The following is a 25945-nucleotide window of genomic DNA, read 5'->3' as shown; positions in this document are numbered from 1 at the left end:
TCTCAATTCCCGTCTTTCTCTCGTCTTTCTCCTCTCCGCTCCCTCCTTTCTCCTTTCTTCCTCTTTCCCCTCTTCCCTCCTTCCTTCTCTCATCTAGTCTCTCTCAATTCCCGTCTTTCTCCTCTCCGCTCCCTCCTTTCTCCCTCTTTCCCCTCTTCCCTCCTTCCTCTCCTCCCTTCTCTCTCTCGTCTCGTCTCTCGATTCCCGTCTTTCTCTCGTCTTTCTCCTCTCCCTCCTTTCTCCTTTCTCCCTCTTTCCCCTCTTCCCTCCTTCCTTCTCTCTTTTGTCTCGTCTCTCAATTCTCGTCTTTCTCCTCTCCGCTCCTCCTTTCTCCCTCTTTCCCCTCTTCCCTCCTTCCTCTCCTTCCTTCTCTCTCTCGTCTCGTCTCTCCATTCTCGTCTTTCTCCTCTCCCGCTCCCTCCTTTCTCCCTCTTTCCCCTCTTCCCTCCTTCCTCTCCTTCCTTCTCTCTCTCTCGTCTCGTCTCTCGGTTCCGTCTTTCTCCTCTCCCTCCTTTCTCCTTTCTCCCTCTTTCCCCTCTTCCTCCTTCCTCTCCTTCCTTCTCTCTCTCGTCTAGTCTCTCAATTCCGTCTTTTTCTCGTCTTTCTCCTCTCCCTCCTTTCTCCTTTCTCCCTCTTTCCCCTCTTCCCTCCTTCCTTCTCTCTCTCGTCTCGTCTCTCAATTCCCGTCTTTTTCTCGTCTTTCTCCTCTCCCTCCTTTCTCCTTTCTCCCTCTTTCCCCTCTTCCCTCCTTCCTTCTCTCTCTCGTCTCGTCTCTCGATTCCGTCTTTCTCTCGTCTTTCTCCTCTCCCTCCTTTCTCCTTTCTCCCTCTTTCCCCTCTTCCCTCCTTCCTTCTCTCTCTCGTCTAGTCTCTCGATTCCCGTCTTTCTCTCGTCTTTCTCCTCTCCCTCCTTTCTCCTTTCTCCCTCTTTCCCCTCTTCCCTCCTTCCTTCTCTCTCTTGTCTCGTCTCTCGATTCCCGTCTTTCTCTCGTCTTTCTCCTCTCCCTCCTTTCTCCTTTCTCCCTCTTTCTCCTCTCCCTCCTTTCTCCTTTCTCCTCTTTCCCCTCTTCCCTCCTTCCTTCTCTCTCTCGTCTAGTCTCTCAATTCCAGTCTTTCTCCTCTCCCTCCTTTCTCCTTTCTCTCCCTCTTTCCCCTCTTCCCTCCTTCCTCTCCTCCTTCTCTCTCTCGTCTAGTCCCTCGATTCCGTCTTTTCTGCGTCTTTCTCCTCTCCGCTCCCAACTTTCTCCTCTCTTCCTCTTCTCGTCCCTTTCCCTTCTTCTCGCTTTTCTCCCCACCCCCACCCCCACTCCCGCCACCCGCCAGTGGCTGTCAGCGGAGCCGGACGGAGGCCTCGCTCGGCGGCACAGGCGCGAGCGGCAAGCAGACTCTCCTGGTCCACTTTGCCCTCGCCAGCCCGCGATGGCAGCCGCCGCCTAGAGAGTTCCCTCTTCATCGGGCACCTGAAGGAGAAGGTGCAGCAAAGGCCGCCCAGCGCCTCCTGGCCGAGGGCCCCTGGCCGCCCTCCCTCCTCTCCGGCCGAGGGCCGGGCCCGGGTGAGTGGCCGGCGTGGCGGGGGAGGAGGCCCGGGGAGCGGAGGGATGCCCTCTGGTGCCCCCTCCCCCTGGGCTGAGCCCTCTTCCTGAGACTCTTCTCCTCTCCTCTCCTTCGGCTTCTCTTCCTTCCTCTTCTCTGGTTTTGCGCTTCTCTTTTCTTGGCTCTGTGTTCTCTTCTTCTTTCCTCGTCTCTTCTCTCTCTTCTCTTCGTTCTTCTCTCTCTTCTCTTCTTTCTTTTCTCTTTCTCTTCTTTCTCTTCCTTCTTGTCTCTTCTCCTTTCTCTCCTCCCTTCCCCCTTTTTCTTCCTTCCTCTTCTCTGGTTTTTTCGCTTCTCTTTTCTTGGCTCTGGGTTCTCTTCTTCTTTCCTCGTTCTCTTCTCTCTCTTCTCTTCGTTCTTCTCTCTCTTCTCTTCTTTCTCTTTTCTTTTTGTCCTTTCTTGTCTCTTCTCTCTCTTCTCTTCTTTCTTTTCTCTCTTCTCTTCTTTCTCTTTTCTTTTTGTCTTTTCTTGTCTCTTCTCTCTCTCTTCTCTTCTTTCTTTTCTCTTTCTCTTCTCTTCTTTCTCTTCCTTCTTGTCTCTTCTCCTTTCTCTCCTCCCCCTTTTCTTCCTTCCTCTTCTCTGGTTTTGCGACTTCTCTTTTCTTGGCTCTGGGTTCTCTTCTTCTTTCCTCCTCTCTTCTCTTCGTCCTTTTCTCTCTTCTCTTCTTTCTCTTTTCTTTTTGTCTTTTCTTGTCTCTTCTCTCTCTTCTTTTCTTTTTTTCTCTCTTCTTTCTCTTTTCTTTTTTGTCTTTTCTTGTCTCTTCTCTCTCTTTTTCTTTTCTCTTCTCTTCTCTTCTTTCTCTTCCTTCTTGTCTCTTCTCCTTTCTCTCCTCCCCCTTTTCTTCCTTCCTCTTCTCTGGTTTTACGCTTCTCTTTTCTTGGCTCTGGGTTCTCTTCTTCTTTCCTCCTCTCTTCTCTTAGTCCTTTTCTCTCTTCTCTTCTTTCTCTTTTCTTTTTGTCTTTTCTTGTCTCTTCTCTCTCTTCTTTTCTTTTTTTCTCTCTTCTTTCTCTTTTCTTTTTGTCTTTTCTTGTCTCTTCTCTCTCTTTTTTTCTTTTCTCTTCTCTTCTCTTCTTTCTCTTCCTTCTTGTCTCTTCTCCTTCCTCTCCTCCTTCCCCCTTTTCTTCCTTCCTCTTCTCTGGTTTTCAAGCTTCTCTTTTCTTGGCTCTGGGTTCTCTTCTTCTTTCACTCGTCTCTTCTCTCTCTTCTCTTCGTTCTTCTCTCTCTTCTCTTCTTTCTCTTTTCTTTTTGTCTTGTCTCTTCTCTGTCTTTTTTTCTCTTTCTCTTCTCTTCTTTCTCTTCCTTCTTGTCTCTTCTCCTTCCTCTCCTCCCTTCCCCCTTTTCTTCCTTCCTCTTCTCTGGTTTTGCGCTTCTCTTTTCTTGGCTCTGGGTTCTCTTCTTCTTTCCTCCTCTCTTCTCTCTCTTCTCTTCTTTCTCTTTTCTTTTTTGTCTTTTCTTGTCTCTTCTCTCTCTTTTTTTTCTTTCTCTTCTCTTCTCTTCTCTTCCTTCTTGTCTCTTCTCCTTCCTCTCCTCCCTTCCCCCTTTTCTTCCTTCCTCTTCTCTGGTTTTGCGCTTCTCTTTTCTTGGCTCTGGGTTCTCTTCTTCTTTCCTCGTTCTCTTCTCTCTCTTCTTCTTTCTTTCTCTTTTCTTTTTTGTCTTTTATTGTCTCTTCTCTCTCTTCTCTTCTTTCTTTTCTCTCTTCTTTCTCTTTTCTTTTTTGTCTTTTCTTGTCTCTTCTCTCTCTTTTTCTCTCTTTCTCTTCTCTTCTCTTCTCTTCCTTCTTGTCTCTTCTCCTTTCTCTCCTCCCTTCCCCCTTTTCTTCCTTCCTCTTCTCTGGTTTTGCGCTTCTCTTTTCTTGGCTCTGGGTTCTCTTCTTCTTTCCTCGTTCTCTTCTCTCTCTTCTCTTCCTTCTTTTCTCTCTTCTCTTCTTTCTCTTTTCTTTTTTGTCTTTTCTTGTCTCTTCTCTCTCTCTTCTCTTCTTTCTTTTCTCTTTCTCTTCTCTTCTTTCTCTTCCTTCTTGTCTCTTCTCCTTTCTCTCCTCCCTTCCCCCTTTTCTTCCTTCCTCTTCTCTGGTTTTGCGCTTCTCTTTTCTTGGCTCTGGGTTCTCTTCTTCTTTCCTCGTCTCTTCTCTCTCTTCTCTTCGTCCTTCTCTCTCTTCTCTTCTTTCTCTTTTCTTTTTTGTCTTTTCTTGTCTCTTCTCTCTCTTTTTTTCTCTTTCTCTTCTCTTCTTTCTCTTTTCTTTTTGTCTTTTCTTGTCTCTTCTCTCTCTCTCCTCTTCTTTCTTTTCTCTTTCTCTTCTTTCTCTTCCTTCTTGTCTCTTCTCCTTCCTCTCCTCCTTCCCCCTTTTCTTCCTTCCTCTTCTCTGGTTTTGCGCTTCTCTTTTCTTGGCTCTGGGTTCTCTTCTTCTTTCCTCGTCTCCTCTCTCTCTTCTCTTCTTTCTCTTTTCTTTTTGTCTTTTCTTGTCTCTTCTCTCTCTTTTTCTCTCTTTCTCTTCTCTTCTCTTCTCTTCCTTCTTGTCTCTTCTCCTTTCTCTCCTCCCTTCCCCCTTTTCTTCCTTCCTCTTCTCTGGTTTTGCGCTTCTCTTTTCTTGGCTCTGGGTTCTCTTCTTCTTTCCTCGTTCTCTTCTCTCTCTTCTCTTCCTTCTTTTCTCTCTTCTCTTCTTTCTCTTTTCTTTTTGTCTTTTCTTGTCTCTTCTCTCTCTCTTCTCTTCTTTCTTTTCTCTTTCTCTTCTCTTCTTTCTCTTCCTTCTTGTCTCTTCTCCTTTCTCTCCTCCTTCCCCCTTTTCTTCCTTCCTCTTCTCTGGTTTTGCGCTTCTCTTTTCTTGGCTCTGGGTTCTCTTCTTCTTTCCTCGTCTCTTCTCTCTCTTCTCTTCGTCCTTCTCTCTCTTCTCTTCTTTCTCTTTTCTTTTTGTCTTTTCTTGTCTCTTCTCTCTCTTTTTTTTCTCTTTCTCTTCTCTTCTTTCTCTTTTCTTTTTTGTCTTTTCTTGTCTCTTCTCTCTCTCTCCTCTTCTTTCTTTTCTCTTTCTCTTCTTTCTCTTCCTTCTTGTCTCTTCTCCTTCCTCTCCTCCCTTCCCCCTTTTCTTCCTTCCTCTTCTCTGGTTTTGCGCTTCTCTTTTCTTGGCTCTGGGTTCTCTTCTTCTTTCCTCGTTCTCTTCTCTCTCTTCTCTTCGTTCTTTTCTCTCTTCTCTTCTTTCTCTTTTCTTTTTGTCTTTTATTGTCTCTTCTCTCTCTTCTTTTCTTTTTTTCTCTCTTCTTTCTCTTTTCTTTTTGTCTTTTCTTGTCTCTTCTCTCTCTCTCCTCTTCTTTCTTTTCTCTTTCTCTTTCTCTTCTTTCTCTTCCTTCTTGTCTCTTCTCCTTCCTCTCCTCCCTTCCCCCTTTTCTTCCTTCCTCTTCTCTGGTTTTGCGCTTCTCTTTTCTTGGCTCTGGGTTCTCTTCTTCTTTCCTCGTTCTCTTCTCTCTCTTCTCTTCGTTCTTTTCCCTCTTCTCTTCTTTCTCTTTTCTTTTTGTCTTTTCTTGTCTCTTCTCTCTCTTTCTTTTCTCTTTCTCTTCTCTTCTTTCTCTTCCTTCTTGTCTCTTCTCCTTTCTCTCCTCCCTTCCCCCTTTTCTTCCTTCCTCTTCTCTGGTTTTGCGCTTCGGTTTTCTTGGCTCTGGGTTCTCTTCTTCTTTCCTCGTCTCTTCTCTCTCTTCTCTTCGTTCTTTTCTCCTCTTCTTTCTCTTTTCTTTTTGTCTTTTCTTGTCTCTTCTCTCTCTCTTCTCTTCTTTCTTTTCTCTTTCTCTTCTCTTCTTTCTCTTCCTTCTTGTCTCTTCTCCTCTCTCTCCTTCCCCCTTTTTCTTCCTTCCTCTTCTCTGGTTTTGCGCTTCTCTTTTCTTGGCTCTGGGTTCTCTTCTTCTTTCCTCCTCTCTTCTCTTCGTCCTTTTCTCTCTTCTCTTCTTTCTCTTTTCTTTTTTGTCTTTTCTTGTCTCTTCTCTCTCTCTTCTCTTCTTTCTTTTCTCTTTCTCTTCTCTTCTTTCTCTTCCTTCTTGTCTCTTCTCCTTTCTCTTTCTCCCTTCCCCCTTTTCTTCCTTCCTCTTCTCTGGTTTTGCGCTTCTCTTTTCTTGGCTCTGGGTTCTCTTCTTCTTTCCTCGTCTCCTCTCTCTCTTCTTCTCTTCGTTCTTCTCTCTCTTCTCTTCTTTCTCTTTTCTTTTTTGTCTTTTCTTGTCTCTTCTCTCTCTTTTTTTTCTTTTCTCTTCTCTTCTTTCTCTTCCTTCTTGTCTCTTCTCCTTCCTCTCCTCCCTTCCCCCTTTTCTTCCTTCCTCTTCTCTGGTTTTAAGCTTCTCTTTTCTTGGCTCTGGGTTCTCTTCTTCTTTCCTCGTCTCTTCTCTCTCTTCTCTTAGTTCTTTTCTCTCTTCTCTTCTTTCTCTTTTCTTTTTGTCTTTTCTTGTCTCCTCTCTCTCTTCTCTTCTTTCTTTTCTCTTTCTCTTCTCTTCTTTCTCTTCCTTCTTGTCTCTTCTCCTTTCTCTTTCTCCCTTCCCTCTTTTCTTCCTTCCTCTTCTCTGGTTTTGCGCTTGGTTTTCTTGGCTCTGGGTTCTCTTCTTTCTCTTCTCTCCATTCCTTTCTCCCTCCTTTCTTTTCTCTTCCTTCTCTTCTTGTCTCTTCTTTCTCTTCTCTCTCTTTTCCTCTCTCACCTCATCTTTCTTTTCTCTTTCCCTTTTTCTTCTTTCTCTTCTTTCTCGTCCCTTTTCTCTTTCTCCTTTTTTTCTTGTCTCTTTTCCCCTTTTCTCTCTTCTTTCTCTTCTTTCTTCTTTCTCTTCACTTTTTTTCACCACCTCTTCTTTCTCTTTTCCTTTCTCTCTTCTTTCTCCTTTCTTTCTCTTTCCCTTCTCTTTTTCTTTCTTGTCTCTTCTTTCTCTTCACTCTTTTCTCTTTTTCCTCCTCTTCTTTCTTTTCCCTTCACTCTTTCTCTCTTCTTTCTCCCTTCTCTTCTTTTATCTCCTCTCCTTTCTCTTCTTTCTCTTCTCTCTTTTCCTTTCTTCTTCCTCATCTTTCCCTTTTCTTCTTTCTGATCTTTTTTGTCCCTTCTCTTCTTTCTCTTCTTCTTTCTCCTCTTTCCCTTCCTGTTCTTTTTGTCCCTTCTCTTCTTTCTCTTCCTCTTTCTCCTCTTTCCCTTTTCTTCTTTCTGTTCTTTTTTTGTCCCTTCTCTTCTTTCTCTTCCTCTTTCTCCTCTTTCCCTTTTCTTCTTCCTGTTCTTTTTTTGTCCTTCCTTCTTTCTCTTCCTCTTTCTCCTCTTTCCCTTCCTGTTCTTTTTTTGTCCGTTCTCTTTTTCTCTTTTTTTCTCCTCTTTCCCTTTTCTTCCTGTTCTTTTTGTCCCTTCTCTTCTTTCTCTTCTTCTTTCTCTTCTTTTTGTCCCTTCTCTTCTTTCCCTTCTCTTTTCTTCTTTCCGTTCTTTTTTTTTGTCCCTTCTCTTCTTTCTCTTCTTCTCTCTCTTCTTTTTGTCCTTCTCTTCTTTCCCTTCTCTTTTCTTCTTTCCGTTCTTTTTGTCCCTTCTCTTCTTTCCCTTCTTTTCTTCTTTCCGTTCTTTTTTTTTGTCCTTCTCTTCTTTCTCTTCTTCTTTCTCTTCTTTTTTGTCCCTTCTCTTCTTTCCCTTCCCTTTTTCTTTCTCTTTTTTTTTGTCCCTTCTCTTCTTTCCCTTCTCTTTTCTTATTTCCGTTCTTTTTTGTCCCTTTTCTTCTTTCTCTTCTTCTTTCTCTTCTTTTTGTCCTTCTCTTCTTTCCCTTCTCTTTTCTTCTTTCAGTTCTTTTTGTCCCTTCTCTTCTTTCTCTTACTTCTTTCTCTTCTTCTTTTGTCCTTCTCTTCTTTCCCTTCTCTTTTCTTCTTTCCGTTCTTTTTTTTGTCCCTTCTCTTCTTTCTCTTCTTCTTTCTCTTCTTTTTGTCCTTCTCTTCTTTCCCTTCTCTTTTCTTCTTTCCGTTCTTTTTTTGTCCCTTCTCTTCTTTCTCTTCTTCTTTCTCTTCTTTTTGTCCCTTCTCTTCTTTCCCTTCTCTTTTCTTCTTTCAGTTCTTTTTTTTGTCCCTTCTCTTTTTCTCTTCTTCTTTCTCTTCTTTTTGTCCTTCTCTTCTTTCCCTTCTCTTTTCTTCTTTCCGTTCTTTTTTTTGTCCTTCTCTTCTTTCTCTTCTTCTTTCTCTCTTCTTTTTGTCCTTCTCTTCTTTCCTTCTCTTTTCTTCTTTCCGTTCTTTTTTTGTCCTTCTCTTCTTTCTCTTCTTCTTTCTCTTCTTTTTGTCCCTTCTCTTCTTTCCCTTCTCTTTTCTTCTTTCCGTTCTTTTTGTCCTTCTCTTCTTTCCCTTCTTTTCTTCTTTCAAGTTCTTTTTTTGTCCCTTCTCTTCTTTCTCTTCTCCTTTCTCTTCTTTTTGTCCCTTCTCTTCTTTCCCTTCCCTTTTTCTTTCTTTTTTTTTGTCCCTTCTCTTCTTTCCCTTCTCTTTTCTTCTTTCCGTTCTTTTTTTGTCCTCTTCTTTCTCTTCTTCTTTCTCTTCTTTTTGTCCCTTCTCTTCTTTCCCTTCTCTTTTCTTCTTTCTGTTCTTTTTTTTGTCCCTTCTCTTCTTTCTCTTCTTCTTTCTCCTCTTTCCCTTTTCTTCTTCCTATTTTTTTTGTCCTTCTCTTCTTTCTCTTCCTCTTTCTCCTCTTTCCCTTCCTGTTCTTTTTTGTCCCTTCTCTTCTTTTCTTCTTCTTTCTCTTTTCCTTTTCTTCTTTCTGTTCTTTTTTGTCCCTTCTCTTCTTTCTCTTCTTCTTTCTTCTCTTTCCCTTTTCTTCTTTCTCTTCTTTTTGTCCCTTCTCTTCTTTCCTTCTCTTTTCTTCTTTCCGTTCTTTTTTTGTCCTTCTCTTCTTTCTCTTCTTCTTTCTCTTCTTTTTGTCCCTTCTCTTCTTTCCGTTTTTTTCTTTCCGTTCTTTTTTGTCCCTTCTCTTCTTTCCCTTCTCTTTTCTTCTTCCCGTTCTTTTTTTTTGTCCCTTCTCTTCTTTCTCTTCTTCTTTCTCTTCTTTTTTGTCCCTTCTCTTCTTTCCCTTCTCTTTTCTTCTTCCGTTCTTTTTTTTGTCCCTTCTCTTCTTTCTCTTCTTCTTTCTCTTCTTTTTTTGTCCCTTCTCTTCTTTCCCTTCTCTTTTCTTCTTTCCGTTCTTTTTTTTGTCCTTCTCTTCTTTCTCTTCTTCTTTCTCTTCTTTTTTTGTCCCTTCTCTTCTTTCCCTTCTCTTTTCTTCTTTCCGTTCTTTTTTTTTGTCCCTTCTCTTCTTTCCCTTCTCTTTTCTTCTTTCCGTTCTTTTTTTGTCCTCTTCTTTCTCTTCTTCTTTCTCTTCTTTTTGTCCTTCTCTTCTTTCCCTTCTCTTTTCTTCTTTCTGTTCTTTTTTTTTGTCCCTTCTCTTCTTTCTCTTCTTCTTTCTCCTCTTTCCCTTTTCTTCTTCCTATTTTTTTTGTCCCTTCTCTTCTTTCTCTTCCTCTTTCTCCTCTTTCCTTCCTGTTCTTTTTTTGTCCTTCTCTTCTTTTCTTCTTCTTTCTCTTTTCCTTTTCTTCTTTCTGTTCTTTTTTTTGTCCCTTCTCTTCTTTCTCTTCTTCTTTCTTCTCTTTCCTTTTCTTCTTTCTCTTCTTTTTGTCCCTTCTCTTCTTTCCCTTCTCTTTTCTTCTTTCCGTTCTTTTTTTTTGTCCCTTCTCTTCTTTCTCTTCTTCTTTCTCTTCTTCTTTTGTCCCTTCTCTTCTTTCCCTTCTCTTTTCTTCTTTCTAGTTCTTTTTTTTGTCCCTTCTCTTCTTTCTCTTCTTCTTTCTCTTCTTTTTTGTCCCTTCTCTTCTTTCCCTTCTCTTTTCTTCTTTCCGTTCTTTTTTTGTCCCTTCTCTTCTTTCTCTTCTTCTTTCTCTTCTTTTTGTCCCTTCTCTTCTTTCCCTTCTCTTTTCTTCTTTCCGTTCTTTTTTTTGTCCCTTCTCTTCTTTCCTTCTTTTCTTCTTTCCGTTCTTTTTTTTGTCCTTCTCTTCTTTCTCTTCTCCTTTCTCTTCTTTTTGTCCCTTCTCTTCTTTCCCTTCCCTTTTTCTTTCTTTTTTTGTCCCTTCTCTTCTTTCCCTTCTCTTTCTTCTTTCCAGTTCTTTTTTTTTGTCCTCTTCTTTCTCTTCTTCTTTCTCTTCTTTTTGTCCCTTCTCTTCTTTCCCTTCTCTTTTCTTCTTTCCGTTCTTTTTTTTGTCCCTTCTCTTCTTTCTCTTCTTCTTTCTCTTCTTCTTTTGTCCCTTCTCTTCTTTCCCTTCTCTTTTCTTCTTTCCGTTCTTTTTTTTGTCCCTTCTCTTCTTTCTCTTCTTCTTTCTCTTCTTTTTTTGTCCCTTCTCTTCTTTCCCTTCTCTTTTCTTCTTTCCGTTCTTTTTTTTTTGTCCTTCTCTTCTTTCTCTTCTTCTTTCTCTTCTTTTTTGTCCCTTCTCTTCTTTCCCTTCTCTTTTCTTCTTTCCGTTCTTTTTTTTGTCCTTCTCTTCTTTCTCTTCTTCTTTCTCTTCTTTTTGTCCCTTCTCTTCTTTCTCTTTTCTTTTCTTCTTTCCGTTCTTTTTGTCCCTTCTCTTCTTTCCCTTCTCTTTTCTTCTTTCCGTTCTTTTTTTTGTCCCTTCTTTCTCTTCTTCTTTCTCTTCTTTTTGTCCCTTCTCTTCTTTCCCTTCTCTTTTCTTCTTTCCGTTCTTTTTTTGTCCCTTCTCTTCTTTCTCTTCTTCTTTCTCTTCTTTTTGTCCCTTCTCTTCTTTCCCTTCTCTTTTCTTCTTTCCGTTCTTTTTTTGTCCCTTCTCTTCTTTCTCTTCTTCTTTCTCTTCTTTTTTTGTCCCTTCTCTTCTTTCTCTTCTTCTTTCTCTTCTTTTTTGTCCCACTTCTCTTCTTTCTCTTTTCTTTTCTTCTTTCCGTTCTTTTTGTCCCTTCTCTTCTTTCCCTTCTCTTTTCTTCTTTCCGTTCTTTTTTTTTGTCCCTTCTTTCTCTTCTTCTTTCTCTTCTTTTTTGTCCCTTCTCTTCTTTCCCTTCTCTTTTCTTCTTTCCGTTCTTTTTTTGTCCCTTCTCTTCTTTCTCTTCTTCTTTCTCTTCTTTTTTGTCCTTCTCTTCTTTCCCTTCTCTTTTCTTCTTTCCGTTCTTTTTGTCCCTTCTCTTCTTTCTCTTCTTTCTCTTCTTTTTGTCCCTTCTCTTCTTTCCCTTCTCTTTTCTTCTTTCCGTTCTTTTTTTTTTGTCCCTTCTCTTCTTTCTCTTCTTCTTTCTCTTCTTTTTTGTCCCTTCTCTTCTTTCCCTTCTCTTTTCTTCTTTCCGTTCTTTTTTTTGTCCCTTCTCTTCTTTCTCTTCTTCTTTCTCTTCTTTTTGTCCCTTCTCTTCTTTCCCTTCTCTTTTCTTCTTCCGTTCTTTTTTTTTTGTCCCTTCTCTTCTTTCTCTTCTTCTTTCTCTTCTTCTTTTGTCCCTTCTCTTCTTTCCCTTCTCTTTTCTTCTTTCCGTTCTTTTTTTTTTTGGTCCCTTCTTCTCTTTCTCTTCTTTCTCTCTCTCTCTCTCTCTCTCTCTCTCTCTCTCTCGTCTTTCCTTTCCCTTCGCTCTCCTCTTCCCCTCTCGCAGCCGGAGGCCCTCCTGGTTAGCGTCCTGGCCCACCCGGTCCTCGCTGAGCGTCGGCTGGCGGCTCCGCCCGGCAACGCGGCCAGCCGGCCAGCCTTTTGGCCTCCCTCACGGCGTCCCAGCACCGGAGCCGTCCCGGCACCGTGTCCGACAGCCAGAGCCCCCTCTTGGAGCACAGGTAAAATTTGCATACTGGCTGGGGAATTCTGGGAAATGGAGTCCCATCTAATTTGCATGCCTGGCTGGGAATTCTGGGAGTTTGGAGCCCATCTAATTTGCATGCCTGGCTGAGGAATTCTGGGAGTTTGGAGCCCATATAATTTGCATACTGGCTGAGAATTCTGGGAGTTTGGAGCCCATCTAATTTGCATGCCTGGCTGGGGAATTCTGGGAGTTTGGAGCCCATCTAATTTGCATGCCTGGCTGAATTCTGGGAGTTTGGAGCCCATCTAATTTGCATGCCTGGCTGAGGAATTCTGGGAGTTTGGAACCCATATAATTTGCATGCCTGGCTGGGAATTCTGGGAGTTTGGAACCCATATAATTTGCATACTGGCTGAGGAATTCTGGGAGTTTGGAACCCATATAATTTGCATGCCTGGCTGGGGAATTCTGGGAGTTTGGAACCCATATAATTTGCATGCCTGGCTGAGGAATTCTGGGAGTTTGGAACCCATATAATTTGCATGGCTGGCTGAGGAATTCTGGGAGTTTGGAGCCCATATAATTTGCATACTGGCTGAGGAATTCTGGAAATGAGTCCCATCAATTTGCATGCCTGGCTGAGGAATTATGGGAGTTGGAGCCCATCCAGGGCATACTGTCTGAGGAATTCTGGGAGTTGAAGTATGCAAAGCTTGCATAGCCTGACTAGGAATTCTGGGAGTTGGAGTCCATCCAATTTGCATGAAGGCTGGGGAATTATGGGAGTTGAAGTCCACCATGTTTACATCGCCCTAGGGAATTCTGGGGTTTGGAGCCCATCCAATTTGCATCCTGGCTGAGGAATTCTGGGAGTTTGGAACCCATATAATTTGCATACCTGGCTGAGGAATTCTGGGAGTTTGGAGCCCATCTAATTTGCATGCCTGACTAGGGAATTCTGGGAATTGGAATCCATCCAATTTGCATACTGGCTGAGGAATTCTGGGAGTTGGAGTCCCATCCAATTTGCATACTGTCTGAGGAATTCTGGGAGTTGGAGTATCAAAGCTTGCATAGCCTGACTAGGGAATTCTGGGAGTTGGAGTCCATCCAATTTGCATGGAAGGCTGGGGAATTATGGGAGTTGAAGTCCACCATGTTTACATCGCCCACTAGGGAATTCTGGGGGTTTGGAGCCCATCCAATTTGCATCCTGGCTGAGGAATTCTGGGAGTTGAAGTCCACCATGTTTGCAATCGCCCCACTAGGGAATTCTGGGAGTTTGGAGTCCATCCAATTTGCATGGAAGGCTGAGGAATTCTGGGAGTTGAAGTCCACCATGTTTTGCCACTATCGCCCCTAGGGAATTCTGGGGTTGGAGCCCATCCAATTTGCATCCTGGCTGAGGAATTCTGGGGTTGAAGTCCACCATGTTTACATCGCCCACTAGGGAATTCTGGGGTTTGGAGTCCATCCAATTTGCATGGAAGGCTGAGGGTCCATTGTTTCATGGGAGTTGAAGTCCACCATGTTTTGCAATCGCCCCCTAGGGAATTCTGGGAGTTGAGTCCATCCAATTTGCATGGAAGGCTGAGGAATTCTGGGAGTTGAAGTCCACCATGTTTACATCGCCCACTGGGAATTCTGGGAGTTTGAGTCCATCCAATTTGCATGGAAGGCTGGGGAATTCTGGGAGTTGAAGTCCACCATGTTTTGCCAACTAGGTTCTGGCATCGCCCCTAGGGAATTCTGGGAGTTTGGAGTCCCATCCAATTTGCATGGAAGGCTGAGGAATTCTGGGAGTTGAAGTCCACCATGTTTGCAATCGCCCTAGGGAATTCTGGGTTGGAGTCCATCAATTTGCATGAAGGCTGGGGAATTTGGGAGTTGGAGTCCACCATCATCGCCCTGGAATTCTGCATGGAGCCCATCAATTTGCATGCTGGGGAATTCTGGGAGTTGAAGTCCACCATGTTTTGCAATCGCCCCTAGGGAATTCTGGGAGTTTGGAGCCCATCCAATTTGCATGGAAGGCTGAGGAATTCTGGGAGTTGAAGTCCACCATGTTTGCAATCGCCCCTAGGGAATTCTGGGAGTTGGAGTCCATCCAATTTGCATGGAAGGCTGGGGAATTATGGGAGTTGAAGTATGCAAAGCTTGCAATCGCCCACTAGGGAATTCTGGGAGTTGGAGTCCATCCAATTTGCATGGAAGGCTGGGGAATTCTGGGAGTTGGAGTCCACCATGTTTGCAATCGCCCCCTAGGGAATTCTGGGAAATGGAGCCCATATAATTTGCATGCCTGGCTGAGGAATTCTGGGAATTGAAGTATGCCAAGCTTGCCATAGCCTGACTAGGGAATTCTGGGAGTTGAAACCATATAATTTGCATGCCTGGCTGGGGAATTCTGGGAGTTGAAGTATGCAAAGCTTGCAATCGCCCACTAGGGAATTCTGGGAGTTGGAGTCCCATCCAATTTGCATGGAAGGCTGAGGAATTCTGGGAGTTGGAATCCACCATGTTTGCATAGGTGACTAAGGAATTCTGGGAGTTGGAGCCCTAATTCATTTGCATGCCTGGCTGGGAATTCTGGGAGTTGAAGTCCACCATGTTTGCAGTCGCCCCTAGGGAATTCTGGGAAATGGAGCCCATCCAATTTGCATACTGGCTGAGGAATTCTGGGAATTGAAGTATGCCAAGCTTGCCATAGCCTGACTAGGGAATTCTGGGAGTTGAAACCCATATAATTTGCATGCCTGGCTGGGGAATTCTGGGAGTTGAAGTATGCAAAGCTTGCAATCGCCCACTAGGGAATTCTGGGAGTTGGAGTCCATCCAATTTGCATGGAAGGCTGAGGAATTCTGGGAGTTGGAATCCACCATGTTTGCATAGGTGACTAAGGAATTCTGGGAGTTGGAGCCCCTAATTCATTTGCATGCCTGGCTGAGGAATTCTGGGAGTTGAAGTCCACCATGTTTGCAATCGCCCCCTAGGGAATTCTGGGAGTTTGGAGTCCATCCAATTTGCATGCCTGTCTGAGGAATTCTGGGAGTTGAAGTATGCAAAGCTTGCATAGCCTGACTAGGGAATTCTGGGAGTTGAGTCCATCCAATTTGCATGCCTGGCTGAGGAATTCTGGGAGTTGAAGTCCACCATGTTTGCAATCGCCCCCTAGGGAATTCTGGGAGTTTGGAGTCCATCCTATTTGCATGGAAGGCTGAGGAATTATGGGAGTTGGAGCCCATCCAATTTGCATACTGTCTGAGGAATTCTGGGAGTTGAAGTATGCAAAGCTTGCATAGCCTGACTAGGGAATTCTGGGAGTTGGAGTCCATCAAATTTGCATGGAAGGCTGGGGAATTCTGGGAGTTGAAGTCCACCATGTTTTGCAATCGCCCCCTAGGGAATTCTGGGAGTTGGAGTCCCATCCAATTTGCATGGAAGGCTGGGGAATTCTGGGAGTTGAAGTCCACCATGTTTTGCAATCGCCCCCTAGGGAATTCTGGGAGTTGGAGTCCATCCAATTTGCATGGAAGGCTGGGGAATTCTGGGAGTTGAAGTCCACCATGTTTTGCAATCGCCCACTAGGGAATTCTGGGAGTTGAAGTATGCAAAGCTTGCAATCGCCCACTAGGGAATTCTGGGAGTTGGAGTCCCATCCAATTTGCATGGGAGGCTGAGGAATTCTGGGAGTTGGAAGTCCACCATGTTTTGCAATCACCCCCTAGGGAATTCTGGGAGTTGGAGTCCATCCAATTTGCATGGAAGGCTGAGGAATTATGGGAGTTGAAGTCCACCATGTTTACATCGCCCACTAGGGAATTCTGGGAGTTGGAGTCCATCCAATTTGCATGGAAGGCTGAGGAATTATGGGAGTTGAAGTCCACCATGTTTACATCGCCCACTAGGGAATTCTGAGAGTTGGAGTCCATCCAATTTGCATGGAAGGCTAGGGAATTCTGGGAGTTGGAGCCCATCCAATTTGCATGGAAGGCTGGGGAATTCTGGGAGTTGAAGTCCACCATGTTTGCAATCGCCCCCTAGGGAATTCTGGGAAATGGAGCCCATCCAATTTGCATGCCGGGCTGAGGAATTCTGGGAATTGAAGTATGCCAAGCTTGCCATAGCCTGACTAGGGAATTCTGGGAGTTGAAACCCATATAATTTGCATGCCTGGCTGGGGAATTCTGGGAGTTGAAGTATGCAAAGCTTGCAATCGCCCACTAGGGAATTCTGGGAGTTGGAGTCCCATCCAATTTGCATGGAAGGCTGAGGAATTCTGGGAGTTGGAATCCACCATGTTTGCCTAGGTGACTGAGGAATTCTGGGAGTTGGAGCCGCTAATTCATTTGCATGCCTGGCTGAGGAATTCTGGGAGTTGAAGTCCACCATGTTTGCAATCGCCCCCTAGGGAATTCTGGGAGTTTGGAGTCCATCCAATTTGCATGGAAGGCTGAGGAATTATGGGAGTTGGAGCCCATCCAATTTGCATACTGTCTGAGGAATTCTGGGAGTTGAAGTATGCAAAGCTTGCATAGCCTGACTAGGGAATTCTGGGAGTTTGGAGTCCATCCAATTTGCATGGAAGGCTGAGGAATTATGGGAGTTGGAGCCCATCCAATTTGCATACTGTCTGAGGAATTCTGGGAGTTGAAGTATGCAAAGCTTGCATAGCCTGACTAGGGAATTCTGGGAGTTGGAGTCCATCCAATTTGCATGCCTGGCTGAGGAATTCTGGGAGTTGAAGTCCACCATGTTTACATCGCCCACTAGGGAATTCTGGGAGTTGGAGTCCATCCAATTTGCATGGAAGGCTGGGGAATTCTGGGAGTTGGAAGTCCACCATGTTTTGCAATCGCCCCCTAGGGAATTCTGGGAGTTTGGAGCCCATCCAATTTGCATCCTGGCTGAGGAATTCTGGGAGTTGAAGTCCACCTTGTTTGCAATCGCCCCTAGGGAATTCTGGGAAATGGAGTCCATCCAATTTGCATGGAAGGCTGAGGAATTCTGGGAGTTGGAGCCCATCCAATTTGCATACTGTCTGAGGAATTCTGGGAGTTGAAGTATGCAAAGCTTGCATAGCCTGACTAGGGAATTCTGGGAGTTGGAGTCCATCCAATTTGCATGGAAGGCTGAGGAATTCTGGGAGTTGAAGTCCACCATGTTTGCAATCGCCCCTAGGGAACTCTGGGAAATGGAGCCCATCCAATTTGCATCCTGGCTGAGGAATTCTGGGAGTTGAAGTCCACCATGTTTGCAATCGCCCCCTAGGGAATTCTGGGAGTTGGAGCCCATAATTCATTTGCATGCCTGGCTGAGGAATTCTGGGAGTTGAAGTCCACCATGTTTGCAATCGCCCCCCTAGGGAATTCTGGGAGTTGGAGTCCATCCAATTTGCATGGAAGGCTGAGGAATTCTGGGAGTTGGAGCCCATCCAATTTGCATGGAAGGCTGGGGAATTCTGGGAGTTGGAAGTCCACCATGTTTTGCAATCGCCCCCTAGGGAATTCTGGGAGTTTGGAGTCCATCCAATTTGCATGGAAGGCTGGGGAATTCTGGGAGTTGGAAGTCCACCATGTTTTGCAATCGCCCCCTAGGGAATTCTGGGAGTTTGGAGTCCATCCAATTTGCATGGAAGGCTGAGGAATTATGGGAGTTGGAGCCCATCCAATTTGCATACTGTCTGAGGAATTCTGGGAGTTGAAGTATGCAAAGCTTGCATAGCCTGACTAGGGAATTCTGGGAGTTGGAGCCCATCCAATTTGCATGGAAGGCTGGGGAATTCTGGGAGTTGGAAGTCCACCATGTTTTGCAATCGCCCCTAGGGAATTCTGGGAGTTGGAGTCCATCCAATTTGCATGGAAGGCTGAGGAATTCTGAGAGTTGGAGTCCATCCAATTTGCATGGAAGGCTGGGGAATTCTGGGAGTTGAAGTCCACCATGTTTTGCAATCGCCCCTAGGGAATTCTGGGAGTTGAAGTATGCAAAGCTTGCAATCGCCCACTAGGGAATTCTGGGAGTTGGAGCCCATCCAATTTGCATGGAAGGCTGAGGAATTCTGGGAGTTGAAGTCCACCATGTTTACATCGCCCACTAGGGAATTCTGGGAGTTGGAGCCCATCCAATTTGCATGGAAGGCTGAGGAATTCTGGGAGTTGAAGTCCACCATGTTTGCAATCGCCCCTAGGGAATTCTGGGAAATGGAGCCCATCCAATTTGCATGCCTGGCTGAGGAATTCTGGGAATTGAAGTATGCCAAGCTTGCCATAGCCTGACTAAGGAATTCTGGGAGTTGAAACCCATATAATTTGCATGCCTGGCTGGGGAATTCTGGGAGTTGAAGTATGCAAAGCTTGCAATCTACTCACTAGGGAATTCTGGGAGTTTGGAGTCCCATCCAATTTGCATACTGGCTGAGGAATTCTGGGAGTTGAAGTATGCAAAGCTTGCATAGCCTGACTAGGGAATTCTGGGAGTTGGAGTCCATCCAATTTGCATGGAAGGCTGGGGAATTCTGGGAGTTGAAGTCCACCATGTTTACATCGCCCACTAGGGAATTCTGGGAGTTGGAGTCCATCCAATTTGCATGGAAGGCTGGGGAATTCTGGGAGTTGGAAGTCCACCATGTTTTGCAATCGCTCCCTAGGGAATTCTGGGAGTTGGAGTCCATCCAATTTGCATGGAAGGCTGAGGAATTCTGGGAGTTGGAGCCCATCCAATTTGCATGGAAGGCTGGGGAATTCTGGGAGTTGAAGTCCACCATGTTTACATCGCCCACTAGGGAATTGTGGGAGTTGGAGTCCCATCCAATTTGCATGGAAGGCTGGGGAATTCTGGGAGTTGGAAGTCCACCATGTTTTGCAATCGCCCCCTAGGGAATTCTGGGAGTTGAAGTATGCAAAGCTTGCAATCGCCCGACTAGGGAATTCTGGGGTTTTGGAGTCCCATCCAATTTGCATGGAAGGCTGAGGAATTCTGGGAGTTGGAATCTGACGGACGCTGTTTTCTCCCCTCGTCCAACAGCGCCGCCCCGCCCCGACCGGCTCCTCTCACCCGCTCGGTCCTCCTGTCCGAGTTGGCCTCGGCCGAGATGAGTCTACACGCCATCTACATGCATGAGGTGAGTCGGGTCGCGGTGCGTCGCGGTGGCGTCGCGGGGGAGGGCTGGCTGAGAGACACCCCCACCCCACGCGACCGGCGCGCCATCTTTAACCCTCCCTTCCCTCCGCAGCTTCACCAGCAACAAGCCGCCGCCCGCCTCCCTCCGCAGTCTTCGGCCCCAGCAGGTCAGCGGCCGGAGGGGAGGGGACCAGTACCGCTCGCGGCTCTCCGGGAAGACCGTCACGCCGCGGGCCTTTCCCCCCCTCCCGTAACTCTTTTCACCCCTCCCCAAGAGGTGGACCCTTCCCGTCGGGACAGGAGGCGCCGTTTCCTCCCAACTTTGCCGTATCCCGGGAGGGGCGCACCCTCCTTACCCTCCTTGAAATGGCCCGGTGAAGAGAATTGGGGTGCGAGTCTCGTGGGGGCCTTCTTTTCTCGCCGCAGCCTCCCCTCGGCGTCCCTTCGAGTCGCGCAGCCAGGAGCGCTCGCTGGAAGTTTGGGAAGAGGAGTCGGACGAGACGACGACGGCGACGACGACGGCGGAGAAGAGCTAGCAGGCGCCGGTCCTCGCTCCTCCTTCCTTCCTTCCTCTCGTGTAGGTGTCTCGACGCTCCCGGCGCCCGGGTGGGATACGCAGGGTCTCTCTCTCTCTCTCCCGCGTCCCGTTGGCTGCCCAGGCGCGTGTCCCAGGATGGCGCTCTCCGCCCCCTTGGGGAGGGTTTGGGGGAGCGGTTGAGAAGCGCAGAGCAGGGCTCCGCGGTCCGCGGACCGATCCTGGGGAACGGCTCATGGGGAACCGCTTGGCGGCTCATTGGGAAACAGTCCACGAGTCATTGGGAACTGGTCCACCACTCAGGAACAACCAGTCGGCTGTTTGTTGGGAACCAGTCCATAACTTGGGAACTGGTCCACAACTCGGGAACTGGTCCAAGACTCAGGAACCGGTCTAGAGCTCGTTGAGAAACGGTCGACGCCTCGGGAACTGGTCCACCACTCCCTGGGAACCAGTCCGCGACTCGGGAACTAGTCCGCAGCTCGGGAACCAATCCATGACTCGGGAACTGGTCCATGACTTGGGCACTGGTCCACGACTCGCTGGGAACCAGTCTGCGACTCGGGAACTAGTCCATGACTCAAGAACTGGTCCATAGCTCAAGAACTAGTCCGTGACTCGAGAACTGGTCCATAGCTCAGGAATTAGTCCGTGACTCGAGAACTGGTCCATAGCTCAAGAACTAGTCCGTGACTCGAGAACTGGTCCCTAGCTCAGGAATTAGTCCGTGACTCGAGAACTGGTCCATAGCTCAAGAACTAGTCCGTGACTCGAGAACTGGTCCATAGCTCAAGAACTAGTCCGTGACTCGAGAACTGGTCCATAGCTCAGAATTAGTCCGTGACTCGAGAACTGGTCCATAGCTCAGAACTAGTCCGTGACTCGAGAACTGGTCCATAGCTCAGGAACTAGTCCGTGACTGGAGAACTGGTCCATAGCTCAAGAACTAGTCCGTGACTCGAGAACTCATCCCTAGCTCAGGAACTAGTCCGTGACTCGAGAACTGGTCCATAGCTCAGGAACTAGTCCGTGACTCGAGAACTGGTCTATAGCTCAAGAACTAGTCCGTGACTCGAGAACTGGTCCTAGCTCAGAACCAGTCCGTGACTCGAGAACTGGTCCATAGCTCAGGAACTAGTCCGTGACTCGAGAACTGGTCCATAGCTCAAGAACTAGTCCGTGACTCGAGAACTGGTCCATAGCTCAAGAACTAGTCCGTGACTCGAGAACTGGTCCATAGCTCAGGAATTAGTCCGTGACTCGAGAACTGGTCCATAGCTCAGGAATTAGTCCGTGACTGGGAACTGGTCCATAGCTCAGGAATTAGTCCGTGACTCGAGAACTGGTCCATAGCTCAGGAACTAGTCCGTGACTCGAGAACTGGTCCATAGCTCAGGAACTAGTCCGTGACTCGAGAACTGGTCCCTAGCTCAGAACTAGTCCGTGACTCGAGAACTGGTCCATAGCTCAGGAATTAGTCCGTGACTCGAGAACTGGTCCATAGCTCAGGAACTAGTCCGTGACTCGAGAACTGGTCCATAGCTCAGGAACTAGTCCGTGACTCGAGAACTGGTCCATAGCTCAAGAACTAGTCCGTGACTCGAGAACTGGTCCATAGCTCAGGAACTAGTCCGTGACTCGAGAACTGGTCCATAGCTCAGGAACTAGTCCGTGACTCGAGAACTGGTCCATAGCTCAAGAACTAGTCCGTGACTCGAGAACTGGTCCCTAGCTCAAGAACTAGTCCGTGACTCGAGAACTGGTCCCTAGCTCAGGAACTAGTCCGTGACTCGAGAACTGGTCCATAGCTCAGAACTAGTCCGTGACTCGAGAACTGGTCCATAGCTCAGAACTAGTCCGTGACTCGAGAACTGGTCCATAGCTCAGGAATTAGTCCGTGACTCGAGAACTGGTCCATAACTCAAGAACTAGTCCGTGACTCGAGAACTGGTCCATAGCTCAGGAACTAGTCCGTGACTCGGGAACTGGTCCACAGTTTGGGAACTGGTCCACGACCCTGGGAACCAGTCCACGAATCGGGAACTAGTCTGCAGCTCGGGAACCGGTCCACGACTCGGGAACTGGTCCATGACTTGGGAACTGGTCCACGACTCGCTGGGAACCAGTCCACGACTCGGAACTAATCCACAGTTCAGGAATTAGTCCATTACTGGGAACTGGTCCACGGCTCAGAACTGGTCTATGGCTCACTGGAACCAGTCGACTCACTCGGAACTGGTCCATAGCTCAGGAACTAGTCGACGACTTGGGAACTGGTCCATAGCTCAGGAACTAGTCCACAACTCGAGAACTGGTCCACAGTTCGGGAACCGGTTCACGGTTCGGGAACTGGTCCATGACTTGGGAACTGGTCCATGACTCGCTGGGAACCAGTCCACGACTCGAGAACTAATCCACAGTTCAGGAATTAGTCCATTACTGGGGAACTGGTCCACGGCTCAGGAACTGGTCTATGGCTCACTGGAACCAGTCGACGACTCGGGAACTGGTCCATAGCTCAGGAACCAGTCGACCACTCGGGAACTGGTCCATAGCTCAGGAACTAGTCCACAACTCGAGAACTGGTCCACAGTTCGGGAACCGGTTCACGATTCGGGAACTGGTCCATGACTTGGGAACTGGTCCATGACTCGCTGGGAACCAGTCCACGACTCGGGAACTAATCCACAGTTCAGGAATTAGTCCATTACTGGGGAACTGGTCCACGGCTCAGGAACTGGTCTATGGCTCACTGGAACCAGTCGACGACTCGGGAACTGGTCCATAGCTCAGGAACTAGTTGACGACTCGGGAACTGGTCCATAGCTCAGGAACTAGTCCACAACTCGAGAACTGGTCCACAGTTCGGGAACCGGTTCACGATTCGGGAACTGGTCTGTGGCTTGCTGGAACCAGTCGACGACTCGGGAACTGGTCGGCGGCTCATTGGGAACCAGACAGCGCCTGGTTCGGCTGAGCCCAGGAAGTGTGGGATTAGGTTGCACGCAGGAACCCATCCCCTGTTACCGCCGTGGCCAGTCCACGAAAAGATCGGTGACCCCCCCGGCACGGGGGGGGAGAAGGCGGACGCTCCCGAGATCTCTCTCTGTCCCCTCGACCGACCAACTCCTTCCTTTCGTCATCTTGCAGGTCTCAGGAGGGTAGGCACTGCTACCGACAGCTCGTCCGGACGGGGCCCTCCTGCGGAAAACCCGGGGTTTCCCCACTCCGGCAACGAGGCAGGCGTGGACAACGGGCGGCCCCTCCTTCGCTGTGGACTTGCGTGTGACAAGCAGCCTCGTCGGCGAGGCTTCCGGGACCCTCCTTGTAGGGCCGGGCATGTATGCTTCTTGGGGTGGTGTTGAATAAGCTTTGGGGGCTGGTGTGGGCCCCGCATGGTGCTATTTGTATTTTTTGGGGGTCTCTCTCGGGGGTCGAGAGATAGCGGCGGGGAAGAAGCTATTCTCTCCCCCCTCCTCCATCTGGAGTTTGGCGAGGGGAGGAAGGGGGTAATAAATGTTTACAGAAGTGACAAAAGATCCCCGTGGCTCTCTATGGGAGTGGAAGGAAGCGGGGGAGGGGGGGGAGCACAGAAATGCCCTATCTTTGTCCTTTTGGGGGAGGGTCACTCGATGCCAAAGTGCGGAGCGACGACGACGACGCTGCCACTCCGCCGCGTGAAAGCCTCCAACAGCGTTGTGGTCCCGACGGGGGCCGAAGGCCATCGTCCTGGGCGCCGATCCGCCTCGAGCGGGGCGAGCTTGAAAGAAATCCCGACGATTTCTTAGGAGCATCATGGACGGCCTTTCGCCAGTTTTGAACTAGGTCATTTCCAGCGTCCCGTGACCCTGTTTTCCTCCCTCTCCCGGGTGTGTCGTAAATCAGATTCTCCAACGACGCTTGCGGTTGACGTCAACAATCCGTTCTCCACGTGAGGGGGGGCACAGAAAGGCCCTATCTTTGTCCTTTTTGGGGAGGGGGTCTCGATGCGAGGAAGTTGTGCTGCACTCAGCCGATACGCCCTGGGAGCAAAGCCGAAAATCGGCGATTTCTTAGGAAGCATGGACGGCCTTTTCGCCAGTTTTGAACTAGGTCATTTCCAGCGTCCTGTGAAAATCGTAAGGGGGGCACAGAAAGGCCCTATCTTTGTCCTTTTGGGGGAGGGGGTCTCGATGCCAAAGTGCGGAGAAGCGGAAATCCCGGCGATTTCTTAGACGACGCCAGTTTTTGAACTAGGTCATTTCCAGCGTCCACGCCAATATGCATTAATCAGATTCTCCAACGGCCTTGCCGGTTGACTGTCACAACAATCACGTTCTCCAACGGGGGGGCCCCTATCTTTGCCTTTCGGGGAGGGGGTCTCGATGCCAAAGTGCGGAGCGGCAACTGACAGCCGCCGATCGCCCTGGGAGGAGGGCCGCCGGGATTCCGCCCGAGCCTTCGGGAGCAAGCTTGAAAAAATCCCGACGATTTCTTAGGAGCAACAGGTGCGGCCTTAGCCAGTTCCGGAGTAGGTCATTTCCAACGTCCCGTGACGCTGTTTTCCTCCCTCTCCCGGGTGCGTCGTAAATCAGATGCTCCAACGACGCACGGTTGACTGTCAACCATCCCATTGTCCAATGAAGGGTTTTCCCGGGCGGAAGATTTCGGTAGCTTAGTTACGACCTTTTGTAAGAGAGGAGTTGGAATGGACTTCTGGTTTTGAGCTGCCTGGCTCCTTCCTATTTCCTCCCCGGTTTATGGCAACTCTTTAAACCAGCATGGGAGTGCTTTACGAGTTGCCGGAAGGGAAAGTTCTAGTTGGCTACGGTTCGGATGCTGGGATTGCGGAGGGAGAAAGGAAGAATCCGTTCCTCTTAAAGCCGCCGAGATCCTCCCTTAACGGCCGTAACATTTCTCCTGGAAGCGACTCCGGGGAGAAAGCGGGATCGATTCCCCCCACCCACCATCGCTCCCCCTCTTCCCGGTTTTGCTCCCTGGCGGATTGAACACGTCAGAAAGCAGGGATAATGGGTGGGAGCTTAGTCCTCAGGTTACGAGCACAAGTTGAGCCCCCAAATTCCTCTCGCAAAGCGACACATCTGTGAGGGGCGTTCCGACAGCTCTCCTGCATGCCGTTGCTAAGCGAAGCGTTGCCTTGGTTGAGTTTGGCCGCACAGGTCGTTAAAAATGAATCTCGACTTCGCCAGTTAGAGGGTGGGATAATGGGGCTCCGGGACACGGCAACTGCCATCAATACGAACCAGTTGCCAAGCATTTGGATTTTTGATCCCGCAGCCCCACGGGGACACTGCGACGGTCGTAAGTGCGAAGGTTCTACATCCCTTTTTGGGGGGGGGAGGGGACTTTGGTCACTAAACGAACTGTGGTAAGTCGAGGACTACCTGTTACCCTAGGAGGGGAAACTCCCAACAGCCTGCTTGTTGCAAAACGGGTCACCCACGCGACCGACCGGATTTTACTATAGGTTTTGGGGACGGTCGTTAAATGAATCTGTTGGGGAGGGGCGCGGTGGCCTAGAGGCAGACCTCTTGCCTCCCAATCAGGAGGCCGTGTGTTCAATCCTAAGTTAGAGGCCGATAGTTTTCTCTCTCTCTCTCTCTCTCTCTCGGTGCAATGAGAATCTCTTTGCCGAACAAAACTCCAGACTGGTGACAGGATGAGCATCCGGCCATGAAATACTCGGCGAGCTCCATTCAGTTGCCCATGCTCCACCCCACAAGGGATTATGGGGTCGTTAAAAGGGTGATGATGATGTGGGGTTTTTTTGAGGGGCACCAGGTGCGGATTTTTTTGGGGGGGACAGGTCCCAAGGTGGACATGGAGATGCTCCTGCCGACCCCGTCCCGAGAAGCGGCGCCCAAACGGCCATCCCACCCCTCCGAGGAGGAAGAACGACAGGGAAGGTGTGGCCACGCAAGATCTTTAATTGGGGGACGGGGGGTGTCCCGAGAAGAACGGGGTGGAGGTTAAGGCACTGAGGAGGGGGCGCTCAGGGCTCCGTCACGAGGCAGCTTTTCCGCCCCTGCTTGGAGAAAGAGAGACTCCGGATGCGCGACGCCACTTCTTGCGTGCGGAAGGTCAGGCCGAAGATGTCCTCGTGGTAGCGGTTTTGATCCTAGGAGGAGTTGTGGGGGGCGGGGTGGGTGGGAAAGGGGTCGAAGGACAGAGACACAAGTGGGCCCCGAGAAAGCAGAGGGCCAGCCACCTCCCACAACGACGCGAGGCTGAGCCTCTGCCCCCACCCCCACCCACACACACCCTCCCATCCGCCGTACCCGCAGTTCGCTGATGGTGTCTCCCGCCTCGACCAGCGACATCCTCCCTTCCTGCGCCAGGATTTGCTGGATGGTCTGCAGCACCCTGTGGCCATGGTGACGTCGCCGCAGACGTAGACGTGGCCCTTGCGCAGCCTCAGCACCTCGAAGACGTGGTCGGCCAGGTGCAGGCGGAGCAGGTCCTGGACGTAGGTCTGGAGGGAGCAGAGAGAGAGAGAGCAAGTGCGGGGACTTGCTCCGGGATCGCCCACCGTCCCGCCGCGACGTAGACCCTCTTCCTGGCACCCGAGGGTCGCCTCCGAGAGGGCCGGGAAAGCAGAGAATGAGCAAGTGCAGGGACTTGCTCCGGGATCGCCCACCGTCCCGCGCGACGTACGACCCTCTTCCTGGCACCCGAGGGTCGCCTCCGAGAGGGCCGGGAAAGCAGAGAATGAGCAAGTGTGGGGACTTGCTCCGGGATCGCCCACCGTCCCGCCGCAACGTAGACCCTCTTCCTGGCACCCGAGGGTCGCTCCGAGAGGGCCGGGAAAGCAGAGAATGAGCAAGTGCGGGGACTTGCTCCGGGATCGCCACCGTCCCCGCGACGTGACCCTCTTCCTGGCACCCGAGGGTCGCCTCTGAGGGCCGGGAAAGCAGAGAACGAGAGAGGCGAAGACTTGCCCGACTCGCCTGCCATCTTGCCGCGATGTAGACCCTTGAGGGTCGCCTCTTAGGAGGGACAA

The 25945-nt window shown here is 48.6% G+C and overlaps 1 protein-coding gene and 1 pseudogene across 2 annotated transcripts in view; one reads left to right on the top strand and one right to left on the bottom strand.

Annotated features, from left to right (window-relative positions):
• LOC113432640 (autophagy-related protein 9A-like) overlaps positions 1–22470 on the top strand; it is a 48765-nt pseudogene extending 26295 nt beyond the window's left edge. The window contains exons 9-14 of the transcript XR_015746281.1: positions 1323–1563; positions 11151–11325; positions 18315–18411; positions 18523–18577; positions 18837–18987; positions 22096–22470. The product of XR_015746281.1 is annotated as an autophagy-related protein 9A-like (transcript). The remainder of the gene's footprint in view (positions 1–1322; positions 1564–11150; positions 11326–18314; positions 18412–18522; positions 18578–18836; positions 18988–22095) is intronic.
• A 2382-nt stretch (positions 22471–24852) lies between these two features.
• NOS3 (nitric oxide synthase 3) overlaps positions 24853–25945 on the bottom strand; it is a 40570-nt gene continuing 39477 nt past the window's right edge. Inside the window, 3 exon segments of the mRNA XM_087948834.1 lie at positions 24853–25063; positions 25224–25306; positions 25309–25417. Coding sequence (XP_087804960.1) covers positions 24938–25063; positions 25224–25306; positions 25309–25417 — 318 coding nt within the window. The 3' untranslated portion in view covers positions 24853–24937.

The sequence above is a fragment of the Notechis scutatus genome, unplaced genomic scaffold, assembly GCF_049901735.1.
Source record: "Notechis scutatus isolate UNSWTSFEM ecotype Mainland unplaced genomic scaffold, rNotScu1.2 NSCUSCF24, whole genome shotgun sequence".
Classification (NCBI taxonomy): Eukaryota; Metazoa; Chordata; class Lepidosauria; order Squamata; family Elapidae; genus Notechis; species Notechis scutatus.
This window is presented reverse-complemented; position numbering and strand designations above follow the sequence as displayed.